The 16225-nt window shown below is 53.2% G+C and overlaps 1 protein-coding gene across 1 annotated transcript in view; it reads left to right on the top strand.

The window, feature by feature from the left end:
• The first annotated feature begins 497 nt into the window (after positions 1 to 497).
• Positions 498 to 16225, top strand: part of CNGB1 (cyclic nucleotide gated channel beta 1) — a 24905-nt gene continuing 9177 nt past the window's right edge. The window contains exons 1-8 of the mRNA XM_010004391.1: positions 498 to 638; positions 850 to 901; positions 1062 to 1143; positions 1232 to 1313; positions 1705 to 1744; positions 6744 to 6918; positions 15865 to 16022; positions 16172 to 16203. Of these exons, the coding sequence (XP_010002693.1) occupies positions 498 to 638; positions 850 to 901; positions 1062 to 1143; positions 1232 to 1313; positions 1705 to 1744; positions 6744 to 6918; positions 15865 to 16022; positions 16172 to 16203 (762 nt within the window). The remainder of the gene's footprint in view (positions 639 to 849; positions 902 to 1061; positions 1144 to 1231; positions 1314 to 1704; positions 1745 to 6743; positions 6919 to 15864; positions 16023 to 16171; positions 16204 to 16225) is intronic.

The raw sequence follows: 16225 nt of genomic DNA, 5'->3' as shown, positions 1-16225 counted from the left end.
CTCATGGCAGTGGGTGGGACTGGATGATCCTTAAGGTCCCTTCCAGCCCAAACCAGTCTAGCATTCTTTGATTTACATGGGAGACACAGGCCCCCACACCTCACTTTCTGACATCTTCTGCCCTTTCCCCTGAAGGCACTGACGGGCCAGGCTGGTGGCCCCGGGGCTGCTGCTGAGGGCATGGACACTGCAGGTGAGCCCCCAGGGCAGGGGGGTGTGTGGCTGAGTGGTGACCAGTGCTCCTGTACTGGCTGCTACCCCTGCCCTGCACACCAGGGCTGTCTGATTTTTTTATTATTATTTTTTTTTCTTGCTGCTGCTGAAGAAATGGAAAAGAAGGTGGGATTTGCAGTCCCTGAGGACCAGGGCTCTGCAGTTGAGAGGTATCACTTGGCACCCTCCAGTGTGCAACACGGTTTCCTCAGGATTTTGCTCTTGGTCAGGGGCTGGATGCCTGGGTGGGAGGTCCCAGCTTGACTCCCTCCTTCCCTGGCAGCATGGGGAGCAGTGTGCTCTCCTGGATCTCCCAGGGGCTGGAGAAGGTGATTCCCCAGCCAGTCCCAGCCCTTACCCAGGCCCCGAGGACACTGCAGACGCTCGGGAAGAGCTTTGAGACAAGCATTGATGTTCCTGATCAGGTAGGGCAGGGCAACAGGCTGATGTGTTTGGGCTTTTAGCTCTTTATTACCTTTTCTTCCCGTCACTCTCCTAGAGGTAACTGCGAGCATTAACCCTGCCCTGTGTGGGCTTGTGCCCTCATCCATCTCTGCTGGCAGGGCAGGGAGCCCCTGCACCGGCAGGACGAGCCCTGTGGCTGCCGGGCAGGGGACAGTCTGTTTGCCTTTTCAGACAGAGGTTCAGGAGATCAAGGAAGAGGAAGAAGAGGAAGAGGATGTTCTGGGTAAGAAGAACCAGGGCTCTTTCTAGGACTCCCACATCCCACCCCCCTGGTTGGTGATGTTAGTGCTATTGTCCCCATAAGCCAGCTGTTGAGGGGCCCAAGAGCCCTCAGCAGTGCAGGTCCCGGCTCTCCCCACCCCTTGGCACTGCTCTCCCTGCAGAGATAACCCCCTTTGATCCAGAGGAGGATGAACTGGACAACTGTGAGTCTGAGGTTGGCACAGATCTGGACACGGAGGAGTGGTGGGTCCCTAGGGAGGCTGCCAGGGGGGCATGGGAGGGCAGGAGGGTGCAGGAGGAGCTCCCTGCCTATGACCCCCTCTCCCCTCAGGACCGGAGCACAGGTGCTGGGCTGGCTGCTGCAGGGCTGGCAGAGGATGCTGCCACAGCCAGAGCCACTGAAAAAGCTGGAGGTGAGCTTTGGGAGGCTGGGGGCTGCTGGGCAGAGCTGAGAGCAGAGCAGGTTCCCCATCTTTGTCCTCCCAGACACCCCAGCTGGGACCTTGGGGAGGAAACCCCAGGGGAAATTCAGCAGAGCATTAGAGAGACCTTAGGGGGCTGTTTGGATGCTCTCCAGCCCTCTTGCAGGCTGAGGGAACTCTGCATGTGGAACACGCTGGTGCCAGCAAGGCTGGGAACTGGCTTTGAGGGCCCTTGTCCAGGAAATGGGGCTGAAAGCAAAGTGGAGGGTGTGTGGGGCTGTGCCTCTGGGTCCCTTTGGGCTGTGGAATGTGTCCCCCCAGGCTGGCATGGGGCTGCAGACAGAGCTTTGCCATGTTCATCCATCCCTGTATCCCTCTACAGCCTGAGTCAGAGGAGGAGAATTGTGAAGCAACTGTGGAAGGTGAGTGATCCCCCTTCCCTAGTGGCCCTTCTAGAGAGGACATTGTCATCTAGAGCCTAGGAGCATGCAGGCACCAGTGCTGGAGCACCAATGCTCCTGGGTATCAACAGCTGAGAGTGGAGGCACTCTGGGTCCTGGCATCATGGCACTGTCCCTGCACTGCATTCATCCCCAAACCACCCATGTCCTTGTCCCAGGCTTGGTCCCCGGAAGAGAAGCTGCCAGGGACCTTTCCAAAGCCTGTTCCTGTCACTCTGTGGGAGGGGACCCCACTTGCTCCCCTTCCCCAATAATTTATAAGATGACCACCACCTTGCCTATCCCTCTTCTCCTGAATAAACCTGAGCAGGCACAACAGGGACTAAAACCCAGGGAAAGGCAAAAACCAGCATTTCAGCTGCCCAGAGCATCCCAGGAACAGTGAAGCCAACAGCAGCTGAGGAGCAGCTGGAGCCAGTCATCACTGTCATCCCGCAGTCCCTGTCTGGGGATGGCAGCAGGTAATGGTGACAGCAGCTTCTGCATGGGTGTGGTGGCCCCTGGGACATCTGCTGGGGGAGCAAAGGCTGCAGCAGTTGGGTCTAACAGGGGTTTCTGGTCATCAGGGTGTTTGCCTGGTTGGTCCAGGGGCTGGAGAAAGTGATGCCACAGCCGGTGAGCCGGGAGAAGCAGGACACACAGGTATGCTGCCTGCTGGATAGGCACAGGGGGTGTGAACACAGGGAGAATGGCCCCAGCCATACAGATGCCACCAGATCAGTTCCAGCACTTGACATGGTTTGGGCTGTCAGTCAGCTCCCTCCAGAAAACAAATCCCCACAGCCTGCTTAGCTGTTGAAAACAGGATTTGGCCTCTAAGCCATGGAAGAGTCCATAGCAGGTGTTTGGTTTTTTTCTGCTTCTTTATCTTTCTGTATGGTAGCAAGTGGTTTCCAGGCCCTGGCATCTCACCCAGGTGCGGCCCAAGTCCTTGGAAGGAGAAGCAGCAGCAGCAGCTTTACCCACTCTCCTTACATTGCATGCAGGCTTGCTTGGGCAAGAAGCCTCAAGTGCCCCAAGAAATCACATAGTCAAATGTGATCACAAAAATGTTCTGAGAACTGGAGCACCTCTGCTGTGGAGACAGGCTGAGGGAACTGGGGTTGTTCAGGCTGGTGAAAGCTCTGGGGAGAACTTAGAGCAGCCTTTCAATACTTAAAGGGGACTTATAAGAAGGACGGGGACAGACTTTTTAGCAGAGCCTATAGTGATGTGACCAGGGTGCTGGTTTGAAACTGAGAGAGGGGAGAGTCAGACTAGATATTAGGAAGACATTTTTCACAATGAGGCTGGTGAGACACTGGCCCAGGTTGCCCAGAGAAGCAAGAGATGCCCCATCCCTGGAACCATTCAGGTCAGGTTGGATGGGGTTCTGAGCAACCTCTCTGGTTGAAGGTGTCCTCTGCCCATGGCAGAGGGGTTGGACTGGATGGGCCTTTACAGGTCCCTTTCAATGCAAGACATGCTGTCATCTATGATTCAGTTCTAAGATGTAGGGTAAAAGGGCCATGTTTACTGAAAATGGGGCATTTAGGGTAAAAATGTAGATTTACTGAGAATCTGCAACATCTCGTATTTCCCTTTTCCTATTGGCAGGGAAGGGCTGCATCAACCTCAAGCCCTGTGGAAGAAAGTAAGTGGCTGCTCCATCGTGGTGTGCTGGTGGCTTCCCAAGGTCAGGAAGAAGTTACTGGGGAGAGGGACTGCTGGTGGCTCTTAGCCCTGGGTCTGCCAGGGTGCCAGTGGGGGAGCCCCTGAACCCCCCTGGAAAGCCACAAGAGGCTGTTGCTGCATGAGATGCAGGACCAGAGCTGGGGCTGTGGGTTGGGCTTGGTGACACTTGGGCTGGGGGTCTCTGGGTGCAGCATCTCACATCCTGGGTCCTGGGTGTGGAGGTCAGTGCAGATACCAGGGTTTGTCCTCGAGCTGTGCCGGAGAAAGTTTGCCAGGCTGGTGGGATTTGATCAAAGGGTTATGGGGGAACCCAAGCCCACTGCCTTCATCACCCCCTTTGGCATGTTTGCTGCTGAGCTGGAGAGTGTTTGTGAGGCTGGTGTGAGATGTCCAGGGAAGTACCTCAGGAAAACAAAATCCTGGAATTAGATGTGTGAGATGTGAGTCTGGGCAGACTCCAGAGCCTCAGCATTTGTGAGGCTTTCAGAGGGGTTCCAGGGCCAGCAACAGGAACATTGTGGGGCTCTATCACTGCTTGCTTGCCCTTGAGGGCAACAAGGCAGCCAGGCTTGGCTTCTCATGCCAGCTGCATTGCAGGGTGCCAAGCAAAGCAGGGAGCTCAACTGGGGACATCCAGAGATGGACTGGGCAGGAGAGGTGTCACACAGCCCTGGGCAAGCTCTGACCCCAGGGCCATTGGAGCCACTAGTGGGAGTGGGGACTCACTGTAGCACTTGGAGGCTGTGCATCCTTCCAGGGGTATACTGGGAGGTTGCTCCTGCAAAACCAGCAGCACTTGGTGGGATCTCGGGGCAGGAAATCCTGCAGGAAGGTGTTTCTCCACATATTGATACAAATTGGAGACCTGAGGAAGGAGGCAAAGCCAGTGAGATGCCTCCACACCTGACAGGCAGTTGCACCCCTTGTGCACAGTGACTGTGCTGCTACTTTGGTGCCTGGAGGCATCTCGAGGTTTTTTCATCTGCCCAAGGAAGTGAGTGAGGAGGCCAAGGCACCAAACCACCAGCACGCTCATTAATGTTTTCCTTCTCCTTTTGTTTCAGGGGGCAAAGGGGCTTAGTGCCTCTGAAACAAATGGAAAATGAAGATGGTGGCAGGCCAGCCCTTCCCCCAGCATAGACCAGCCTGAGGAGAAAGTGCAGCTGGGGAGGAAAAGCAAAGGGGAATCTGCAAATGGTCTCTAGCTCCTTCCCAGCCAGGGCAGCAGGGACCTGATGCTGGCTGCCTGTCCCTGGTCTCAGGGCTCTCCCATTTCAGCTCCCTCTTGGCTCCAGGAAATGGAGCTATTGGTTTTGCAGGATGATGTTTATGAGATGGGAGCTATAATTTATAGAAGGGTAGAAAAGCATCACTCAGGACACCTCAGAGGCAGAAAGCCTCTTGCTGCAGCCTCCCAGCACTCCTGGCCCTCTGCACTGCCCCAGTTCAGCCCTTTGAACAGCCCCAGCATCTGAATATTCACCCCTGAGACCTTCATCAGAAGCCCACAAGCTTCTTTTAGTCAACTCTACCTCCCAGGTGTAATGTTATAAAGCTCTTTTAAGTTCTCTCCAGCTTCTTATTGCTTTTCTTCCAGTGAGTGTTTTTCCCCAGCAAGTGAAAAGGTCTCTGGTTTGCAGCAGCAAATGGGGGTGCCTGAGTTTAATCTTGGGGTGAGTAAGTGAAGGGTTAAAAGCCTTTTCCCAGACTTCCCTTATGGGAGAACTTCCCCCAAACTCTCCTTCCCCCAAACTCTCCTAACCCCAAGCTACAGCTGCTCTGTCCTGCTGCTTCTTGGGTGCAGCACTGGCAGCAGTGGCTGGGGGCCAGAATGTCCTGGCAAGGAAGGGATCTTGGGGTTGTTCCCAGCCTGGAGTCAGGACAGGAATGCAGGGCTGGGGGGAGCCCCTGTGGCCAGGTTGTTAGTACAGATCCTGGAGTCATGGAATGGGTTGGGAGGGGCCTTCAAAGATTATCTGGTCCAACCCCGCTGCTGTTGACGGGGTCATCTTCCACTCTATTAGGTTGCTCAAAGCCCTGTCCAACCTGTCCTTCAACCTTCCACCGTTGGGGCAGCCACAACTTCTTTGGTCCAGTGTCTCACCACTTCTTATCATACATTTCTTCCTCATATCTGATCTAAATCTACCTTCTTTCACTTTAAAACCATTGCTGCTTGTCCTGTCACTGCAGACCTTTGTAAAACATCTTTCTCCAGCTCTCCTATAAACCTGCTGGGTATTGCAGGGCATGACAAGGTCTCCCACTGTCTCATCATGTCTCTGTAGGACCTTTTGGGCAGCCTTAACAGTGAATCATGAGCCAAGCAACCAGTGATCCACCCTGTGTTCATAACAAACCCACTGGCACCAGACCACAATTTGAGTATCTGCCCCATTTTCATATAAAGTATTCCAAAGTTGCAGCATGTTTTAGAAGCCATCTTGTTAAAACTTTAGGGAGATCTCAAGGGAACCAGCGAAAGTCAATGTGGGCACAGTGGGGTAGGTAAGCACAGCAGAGCCAACTGTGGGTGTGTTTTCTGCCTTTTTGGAGCTGCATTTGCATGTTTCCTATTAGCTTTGCTGCAGTTTGATTGCCAGGCAGGCCTCAAAATAAACTGGTTTGAGTCTGCAGATGTTCTTCCTCCTCCTGTTTCTCTGGTGCGGGGCAGGGTGGGTACCCCTGGGTCACAGCGAGGTGGGCCAGACCTACACTTTCCCTTCACTTTGCAGCTGGCCTGACAGCTTTCCCAGTCCCCCCAGTGATGCTCGGAAACTGGGAGGTGTGCAAGAGCCTTCCCTGCTTGTGCCTGGAATGTTGGGAGCAGAGACAGGCAGCTGGGTGCTCAGGGTGCTGCAGCCTGGGTTCTCTAGCAGTGAAACCAGGACCCTGTGGCTGGGCTGGCACCACGTTTGGCTCAGGGGGCATGAGGGGAGAGGCTTTTGCTCAGCTTTGGTGGCCAGGAGATCCAACGCAGGGCCTGGGAACGGGCTGGATCATCTGATGTGTGTGGGGGGGGAAGCCAGCAGGCACCTGTATGCAAAGGGTTAGAGTTTCTATAGGGCTTGGCACAAAATGGTGAATTTTGGTCCTTCTAGCCAAAGTGCCCAAGGCAACCACCTGGCACAGCTTGGGGACATGGGGCAGCACAGGTCAGTGCAGGCCAAGAGCTACTTTGGGCCCAGCACTGCTGCATCAAGCAGCTACACCATGGTATCTGCCCCAGGCCTCCTGAGAATGGGCTGAGGTCCTCACCACCTCACTGTCCCCATTCCCCTTTCAGTTCATATTGTCCCTGGAGAACCCAAGGAGACTGACCTCATCCTGGAAGACCTCCACGATGAATGGGTTAATGAAGCCACGTGTGAGATGGTGGCCTGGGGTCGAGAGGCTGAGCTGGTGGCAGATGCTCATCCTCTTCCCTCCATCCAGGAGGAGCCTCAGGAAGAAGAAAACAGGTAGGAGAAGGGAGATGCTGTTGGTGGGCAGCTCCACACACCATAGAGCCACCAGTGTGGTGGCCATGGCAGGGGATGGGCTTGTCCCTGGACATCCCTCCTTGACCGCACTGGCAGTGGAGCTGGCTGCTGAGGTGCCCGTTTCCAAAGAGAAGGTCCTAAAAGGTGTTTGAGCCAAAGACCTTTCCTGCTGGTGCTGAGATGCTGGTGTTCAGTGTGCTGAGTGGAGGAGCCAGGAGTTCAATGCTCCCCATTGCCCTGCTGAAGGATACTCTGCTTTAGGCTTCCCATAAGTAGATTTTGGCCCTAAGGCAAGAGGGTTTGCACCTCATTCCCATCAACTGCACATCTGGCTGCCATGATATTTGGAAATGGTGGTCTTGTCTATAGGATCTATCCTATGTCTTCCAAAAGAAGTCCCTGCTGAGGTCCTCCTGAGGGCTGGGCAATGCCTGCAGAGCTGGAAGCATGGGGATGAGAAGGGTCCGTGCACCCTCCAAAGGGTTCAGGAGCCCCCCAAAGCCCTCCCTGTGCCCAGTGCACATGCAGGGAAGGGTGAGTGCAGAGGTCCTCACCTCCAGCACAGGCAATACTCAGCTGGACCAAGCAGAGGCCGTGCCAAAGCCTTGCTAGCTCAGCAAAGCTTTCTTCTGCTCAGCCAGAAAACACTCGTCTACAAATACTTGCAGGGTGGGTGTCTGTTCAGTGGTGCCTGTGACAGGAGGGGAAACCAAGTGACAACACAGGAAGTTCCACCTCAACATGAGGAGAAACTTCTTTGCTGTGAGGGTGACAGAGCCCTGGGACAGGCTGCCCAGAGAGGTGGTGGAGTCTCCTTCTCTGGAGACTTTCCAGACCTGTCTGGACACTTTCCTGTGTGACCTGCCCTGGGTCTTCCTGCTGCAGCAGGGGGGTTGGACTTGATGATCTTTAGAGGTCCCTTCCAACCCCTCTGATTCTATGATTCATGTATGAGAAGCTGCAGGCAGCCTGGAGGGTGGGTTTCATTAACAGGGAGGTTTGGCTCAAAATCAGAACTAAGTAGCCCCATTACACATCCTCTCTCTGCTACAAAGGGAATTAGAACGTTCAAAGACACTGGTTTTGAGTTCCCAAACTTTTCCCTGTTGTTCTTCCTCCCTGCCTGAGGCCACAGGCACCACAGGGCACTGAACCAGCCTGTGCCCAGTGTCCCCAGCCTGTGGTCCCCGGGGGGGCCCGGGGGGCGGAGGGAGAGCATTTCAGGCCGTAAGGGTGTGGAGACGGGCAGGGAGGTTCTCTTATTGGATCTCGTCTAAGGAGTTTCTCCTTCCCATGCTGTGCTTGTGCTCCCTGAGCGCCGGCGAGGAGGAGGAGGAGGAAAGGGAGGAGGAGAGGGAGGAAGAGGAGGAGAAGGCGCGGTGAGCGTTTCTTGTTGCTTTCATAGCGTTGGTAGGAAGGAGCTGTTGGGAGGGGGGTGCTCTAGGGAGAGGCTGCGTGAGGAGGGATGTGCTCACCAGCCGGCTCAGCCCAGGGTCGCTGCTGACGCGGCACTTGGTGACAGGCGAGTGTCTCCGGGTGGCACAGGCTCCATCGCTGCCGCCCGTGGCAACCGCAGCCCTTGGCACCCGCTGGCTCAGCCGAGCAGGAGCACCCGGCTCCTGGAGACGGTCCCCGGTGTGTAAACCATTAATTCTGAGCAGTTGGGATTAGTAGGAGTGTTCCAGAGATGAACTTAAAGGCAGGATTGTGTGTTGTACCTGCAAATGCTCCTTAATACAAGTAGGTATCATTTTCCTTCTTTTCCTGTGGTGGGAAATCCCTGAGTTACCATCAGATGTTGGAGGTGGGGACTTTGCTCTGGATGGTGTTTAGAAAAATCTTCACGCTTAGTTTAGTGTTTTGCTCTGTTTTCACATGCGATAAACTTCTGGGGTTTTATTGCCTGCTCCTACAGTGTTTTAGTCCCTGTGAATTTCTCTGAAGTGACAGGATTTTCAGAAAAAAAAAAAAAAGCTGAAAATGCAGCATTATTCAGTGTTAAACCTGGATCTTTTGATTTATTCAAAGTCTGTTCCTCGAGCTCCACGATATAAACTTGAGCTGCAGTTACTGGGTGCAGGAGGTGAGGCTCCATCCTTCAGTGTGGTTGGTTGTGGTAAAGGAGAGACACTGTCAGCTTCTCTAGATCAGGATGAAAAGCCTTGGGATTGCATTGGCAAGGAGCCTCATTAAAAAAACAAGCAAACAAACAAAAAAAAAAACCCAAAACAGGGGGAGGGAATTATTAAAAATAATACAAAATAGACCTTGGAAAACATAAGTTTTTCAAGACATAGGGATAAAAGAGAAGCAACAGCCACTGCATGTCACGTACATCTTCTGCCTTGGGCCCTGCCAGGGATGTAGAAAGGTGGATTTTCAGTTTTCACACATTTTGCTCTCTTAATATTTTTCATTAGAGCTACCAAGCTGATGAAAGGTCTGGAGAACAAGGCCTATGAAGAGAGGCTGAGGGAACTGGGAGTGTTTAGTTTGAAGAAGAGGAGGCTGAGGGGAGACTTCATTGCTCTCTACAACTGCCTGAAAGGAGGTTGCAGGGAGGTGGGAGTTGGGCTGTTCTCTCAAGTGAGTAATGACAGAACCAGAGGAAATGGCCTGAAGCTGCACCAGGGGAGGTTTAGGCTGGATATTAGAAAGAATTTCTTTACCTAAAGAGGGGTTGGACAGTGGAACAGGCTGCCCAGGGAGGTGGTGGAGTCACCATCCCTGTAGATGTTTAAAAGAAATACAGATGTGGTGCTGGGGGACATGATTTAAGCACTGAAGGGGTAGATGAGTATTTAAGTTATAGTTGGACTTGATGGTCTTCAAGGTCCCTTCCAACCAGGATGATTCTGTGGTTATCCCCAGTCCCCACTTTGCATCTCTCGTCAGGAAGGAGAAAACCAGGAGATAATTGCACAGAACAATATGATGAGGCTTTTTTTATTTTTCAGTTGTAAAGGATGATGTGTCCTGGGTTGTCCTGCAGAGGCAAACGTGGGATGGTGCTCGCAGGGCAGCCCTGCCAGTAAAGGAGACTCTCAGCTTTTTATTTCCAGGCAAATTTTAATTATATGAGAAATGGCTGCCTGTGTCTGTCTGCATATGCAAATTTTGCTTACGCATACACAATGCCCTGCATTCATGACACACTTCTCACCTGGTCTTCTATGTAGTATTTGTTCCAAGTTTAAGCAGCATTTTTTTTGTGTGCTGCTGTATTAAACCAACATGTCTGTGGTGTCATGCACCTGCCAATGGGCTTGTGGTGCAGCTGGAGGAGCAGTTCCTCCTGAAACCAGGCGAGCTGTGTGTGGTCCTTATTTACATGATCCCCCTCCAAGTGACGTGATCACCCCATTGATGTGATGCCCCTCCTTGATGTGATGCCCCTTCCACTGATGTGATTCCTCCCCCTTGATGTGACGCTCCCCCTTGACGTGACGACCCCCATTGATGTGATGTCCTGCCCTTGACATGATGCCCCCCACTGATGTGATGCCCCCCCATTGATGTGCTATCCTCCCATTGATGTGATATCCTCCCACTGATGTAATGCCCCCCCATTGATGTGATATCCTCCCCTTGATGTGATGCCCCTTGTTGGTGTGATGCCCCCTTGCTGTGTTGTCCACATCTGCAATGTGTACAACCTCAGTGGGTGAAAGTGAGCAGGTATCCCTGCCTGATCTGTGTCTGCAGGGACTGGATCCAGCCCTGTCTCTCTGCTGCCAAGGCTGGGGATGAGGTCTGCTTTGCAGAGGAGGCCCTCAGGTTTGAGCAGCTCGAAGAAGCTGAGATAAGTGACCTTGAAGGTGCTTTTGTCCAGGTATGGCTACACTGAGCTCTAGCTGCCCAGCACATGCTGGGGGCTCTGAGTGTGCCTTGGGGGGATGCAGTGGGGAGCAGCAACCAGGAAGGGCACTGGGAATGTTGTCCACCAAGGTGTCGCCATCTCCAACCCTGAGACTAGGTGGGCACCACAGGAGGGGTGTTTTCATGCTCAAATACTGGCCCCAAACAATGAGCCGAGAGGGTGGCAAGTATCTGGGGGACATGGGCCACTCAATCCAGATGCAAGTCTGCCCTTTTCCTGGTGGAGCCAGGCCTTTGCTCCTTAAAATAGCTTTTTTTTTTGTTTTGAAGGTGGAAGAGGAGACAGCAGAAGCTGCTGAAACCAACACTGAAGGTAGAACATGCAGCAGCTAACGTGACACGGGAGAACGGCAGCAGGGAGTGGGGTGGCCTGGAGGGGAAACAGCTTCTGCAGCCTGGGCCTGCCACAGCATCAGGGCTTTTCCCACTGTTCCCACGGGAAACTGATTTAAAACATCCCATGGGAAGAGTGAGATGGCAATAGCATCACCAGCTGGAGCCTGTGGTGGCAATAGTGTCACCAGGTAGGAGCCCACAGTGGCAATAATGTCAGCAGCTGGAGCCTGTGATAGCAGCAGTGTCACCACCTGGGGCCCCCACTGGAAGGCTAGGCCTTACCCAGTCCTTGGTCTTGTTTATCAAGCAACCTCTAACGTGAAAGAAGATTTTGTCCTTCAGCTGAAGAATTCCAGGGGGCTACAGAGGATCTTCTCTACCACTTTGGTCAATTTGGGAATTAACCAGTGGCATAAAGCACATTTTAAGATAACCTTTTAGGAGGTAATAGATTGGCAGAGGGAGGTAGGTGATGAGCTCCTGTGGCAGACCTGGGGAGCCAAGGCAGGTCCTGACATGACTCCCTGAGGTCAGGGAGCTGCATGAGGCTGACTTGACCTGGTAGGATGCCCACCACCACTGCCACCACCAGCCATGAGCAGTGGCCACCAAACCCCAGCAGTCCCATGCATTGCTCTGCGCTGCCACAACTGTCCTGTCTCAAATCCTTCTGTGTTTTTTTGCAGCTTCTGATGCCTTCTCCTTAGCTTGAAGCATCTAGGCACCTAGTAGCATGGCCAAGCCTGCCTGGGACATTGAGCTAGACCAGCTGGTGCACGAGGAGCTGCTGGACAGCAGGACCACCTCCCCTTCAGGCTGCGGCGCATTAGAGCAGTTGCCCCATGTCCCCAGCTACCAAGGCACTGCTGCCTCCCATCTTCCTGGCCCTCAGGCCAGCCAGCCTCGGGCAGGAGTTGTCAATCCCAGTTTTTGCACTGAGGAGCAATCCCCCCTAGGTAACAGAGATGGCAGCTTGGACCTCACATAGCTTGAGTGGGTGTGGGGTTATTCCTGGAGTAATTGCTTTTTGGGTGGAAAAAGCTTCAAGTTCCAGCACAGAGGAATAAAATCCATGTCTTCTTGGCCCCATGGCTGTGTGCCTTTCCAGCTAACCCCTGGAGAGAGTTTGCACCTAGCTGGAAATGATGGGCTGTGTGTCTTCGCCAAAACCTCTCCCAAAAGGACCCAGAGGCAGAGGATTAAATATCCACTGTACACACACTTCTCTCCTTTGTGTTCTTGTGCCCCACCCCTACTGAGAGGATGGTAAGATGGAGGTTTGCTGCTCGCAGCTTTCTGCCTTTGCACCCCAAAGTCCAAAGGATGTTTCTGTGGCTTTGCTTTGCTTTGTTTTTAACCAGTGAGCCAAATCCCACTGCTTTTCCTCACACACAGATGAGATCTTAACTTTTCAACCCCAAGTGGCCTTTTCTCAGTTATTTGATCCTGATCCACTGGTCCCACATCACCGTGGTATGGGAGAGCTTGCATGAGGTCTTTTGAATGTGTGACAATCTCCCTTGGAAGAAATTCCTTGGAAGGTGGGCCACGAAAACGACCCAAGGGCTGGGTAGCTCTCTTATGAGGACAGGCTGAGAGAGTTGGGGGTGTTCTGCCTAGAGAAGAGAAGGCTCCAGGGAGACCTTAGAGCACCTTCCAGTGCCTGAATGGGCTCCAGGAAAGCTGGGGAGGGGCTTGTTACAAGGGCTTGTAGTGAGAGGAGACGGGGGAATGGATTAAAACTGGAAGAAGAGAGATTTAGGTTAGAGATCAGGAAGAAATTTTTTCCTGCTCAAGTGCTGAGACACTGGAACAGGCTGCCCAGAGAAGCTGTGGAATCTCCATCCCTGGAAGTGTCCAAGGCCAGGTTGGATGGGGGTTGTAGTAACCTGGTCTAGTGGAAGGTGTCCCTGCCCATGCAGGGGGATTGGATCTGATGACCTTTAAGGTCCCTTCCAACTCTAACCATTCTGTGATTCTGTGAAATCCTGGAGAAACTAATCATGTTTTGTTGTATTCCTACAAAAAGTGATGACACTTCCTTGCCCAACCAGCTGGGGGTTCAGCCATGAGAACCCCCAGGGCCATTTCTCCTTTGGGCAATTGACATTTCTTTATTTGGCATCTCTCATTACCCACTTTAAACATCCAACCTTCCTGCTTCTGACCCTGCCTGTGGCAGGAAGCAGTTATTACCTCTGCAAAGGAGAGAAGCCATAAGTTCTTATTTAAATAGTGCCTTAATCTGCATGCAAAACCAACATGGGTGTCATCTGGAGCCTGCACAGTCCACACGTTTGTGTTCAGAAGACCCAGGAGACTTTCTAGACCCTGAGAGACTGGTTTGAGGTTGGAAGTCCCAGGTTCCTGCAGCTGGTAATCCTCATCTCCACCATTCTCCAAACTATGAGGTCCCAACCTTGCAAGGGAGTAGTTGCAATCCCTACAAGCTGGGGAAGCAGAAGGGAACCAGGTGGCACTTCTGAGCGTTAGAAGCTGGGCAATAAAAGAGAGAAGGCAACACTGCAAACCATTAGGAGAAAAGGACAAGGAGGGAATGGAGGGAAAGGGGAAGTCCTTTAGCACACTGCAGGGTTTGGGGGCAGCTCCACAAGGGCGATGGGGCCTTGGGGTCCGCTCACACTGTGCCCCTCTCACCTGCAATTATTGCTCTTCTCCACCCACCAGGTCATTACCCCACAGTGAATATAAAGGATGTGGACAGAGATGCAGTGGATAGCAACGGGGCCCACCTACCAGCACCCACGGCTGGTGCTTCTGCCACGCTGTCTGTGCCCAGCCTGGTGCCAGCATCTCCCAGGTACAGCCCTGCCCAGGATGTATCCATGGGCCCCGGAGTCTCACGCTCTGACAGTGCTGGTACAGGGAAATTTATACATCCATGTGGAGCTACCTTTTCCCAGTGGGTTTGGACAGAGATCTGGGGCGATGTCACAGATGTGACCAGGAGGTGCCCCTGGCTCAGCATCACCAAGACAGCATTTGTAAGGCTCTTCTGGAACCTGGAGCTGCTCTCAGCAGCAGCCCTTTGCATGTAGCCTAGCAGGTCCCTGCAGCCATTATGTTCTGTACCTGCTGCTCTGCAATTCGCACCTTGACTTGGGGGGTTTAAGGTGCAATGGAGCCAGCTCAGAGCCAGGCTGTGTCCCCAGAACCTCCCTATTTTTTCCAGATTTCACTTTCTTGCTCCACCTTTCCCTGTCCTGCCCCTCGTAGCTCAGAGCCATGATGGTGCAGCCCTGGGAATGAGCAGGGAGTGGTGTCCACTTTCCATGCATCTTGCCAGGTGCCAAAATGGGTCATAAAATGGGCCTGGTGGGGCCCAGGAAGGAACAGGGCTTGGCAGCAGAGGAGTGGGGTTGTTTGCTCCTGTTGACTTCAGGCAACGCCAAAAATCAGGGGGGAAACTGACCGTGGTAGGAAAAGGGGAAGCAGAAACAGATGAGACCTGGGAGGAGGAGGAAGAGGAGCTGATCAAGGATGGGGAACAAACCAAGCCTTGGTTGCTGTGTTTTTGTCCACAGGAGGAAGCTGCTGGCCCCAGCTGATGGTCTGGAGGAGGGAGTGGCAAGCCAAGACCCCCCCCGAGCACTGCCGGGCTGGGACAGGGAGCAAAAGGAAAGGTGTGTGATGGGAACCAGGGGCTCTGGATCCACCAAATTCTGAAGGCTTTGGAGTCCAGGCTTCAGGTGGAAATAGCAAAGATCCTGGAAGCATTGGGATCCCAAATGCAGAGGGAGTCATGGGCTCCCCATCTAGCCAGGTTTAGCTCTGCGTGCTGAGTAACGCAGCCCCTCTCCAAAAAACCATGATGGTGCCCCCCTGAGCAGAAACTGCTCTCTTGTTTTTCCTGTGTCCAGGCAGAAATATTCTCCTTAAGGCTGCATTTAACCACAAAGAAGATGCACCTCTGATCTACACCTGCTAGAGCACCTTCATTTCACTGATAGTGGAGAAATGACCTTTTCCTCCAGCAAAGCAAGCACATCATGCACCCCAGGGCCTGGAGGGGGCAGCTTTGGAGGGGCCTGCCCTCCCTGAGAAGCAGAGTCTGGGGGAGGGTCTGCACCTCCACACAGTGCAGGATTTTGCCTTCTCCCTGGGCAGAAGCCAGGGTGCCAATTAGCACAACCGTCCTGGAGCTACAGTGAAAGAGCTCAGTGTTGTCCCCTCTCATAGTGATGTTTCTCAGTCACTCTCAGCAAAGCATCCTGGTCTGGATCCAGCCTCGTTTGAATAAAGAGGCTGAAAAGAGGTGATATAGTTAATGAATCCAGAGCCTATGTGGATATTTTCACCTCATAGTTCTTCCAAAATCTCCTTCTCCCAAGCATGTGCAAGCCAGCCTCGGTTCTTGGTGCTCCCCAAATCCCTCTGAGGGCATCACACACCACAGAGCAAGGGTGAGGCTCAGGCTGGTTCTGCTTGATGGTGTTTTACTGAAATCACCTTCACTTGTGGCCCTCTGATTACGGGACAATGACAACTGGCCACCACCATCTGCCTGCTGCCAAGTGGAAGGTGCCAAATAGACCTAGGTCCTAGATCAGGTCCGAAACCCCTGGTTGCAGGATAGCCAGATAACTATGGGTAAATCCTAACTCAGGATCCTGTAGGCTACAAAAATGGGCCAAGAACCTGTCCTTGGGCTTTTCTACCTGCATGAACTGCCTGGTGGTCTTCTCGCAGCCTGCCTGAGCGCATCGGGTCAGCTACGAGCCAGAGCAGCACCAGCATCAATACCCGGCTCCAGGAGCTGGTGAAGCTCTTCAGAGAGAGGACCGAGAAGGTGAAGGAGAAGCTGACGGACCCTGATACCACCTCAGATGAGGAGAGTCCCACAGCATGTGAGTTCAAGTGGAGCTTGCAACCGATGGGTCCGCACACGCTGTGGTTTTGGGGGGACAGCTGCTTTCATAACAGTGTAAAGACCTTTTAATTAATTTCTGACGGATTATTTTTCTGCCCTTTAAACCAATCCTGTGGACTCTCCCAGCCCCTGCCAAGCAGGCGCCTGTGGCAGCGCCGGTGGCTCCCCAGGGAGGGCCGC

The sequence above is a fragment of the Chaetura pelagica genome, unplaced genomic scaffold, assembly GCF_000747805.2.
Source record: "Chaetura pelagica isolate M959 unplaced genomic scaffold, ChaPel_1.0 scaffold379, whole genome shotgun sequence".
Taxonomy (NCBI): Eukaryota; Metazoa; Chordata; class Aves; order Apodiformes; family Apodidae; genus Chaetura; species Chaetura pelagica.
The sequence above is the reverse complement of the archived record's forward strand: the minus strand, read 5'-3'. Positions and strand labels throughout refer to the sequence as shown.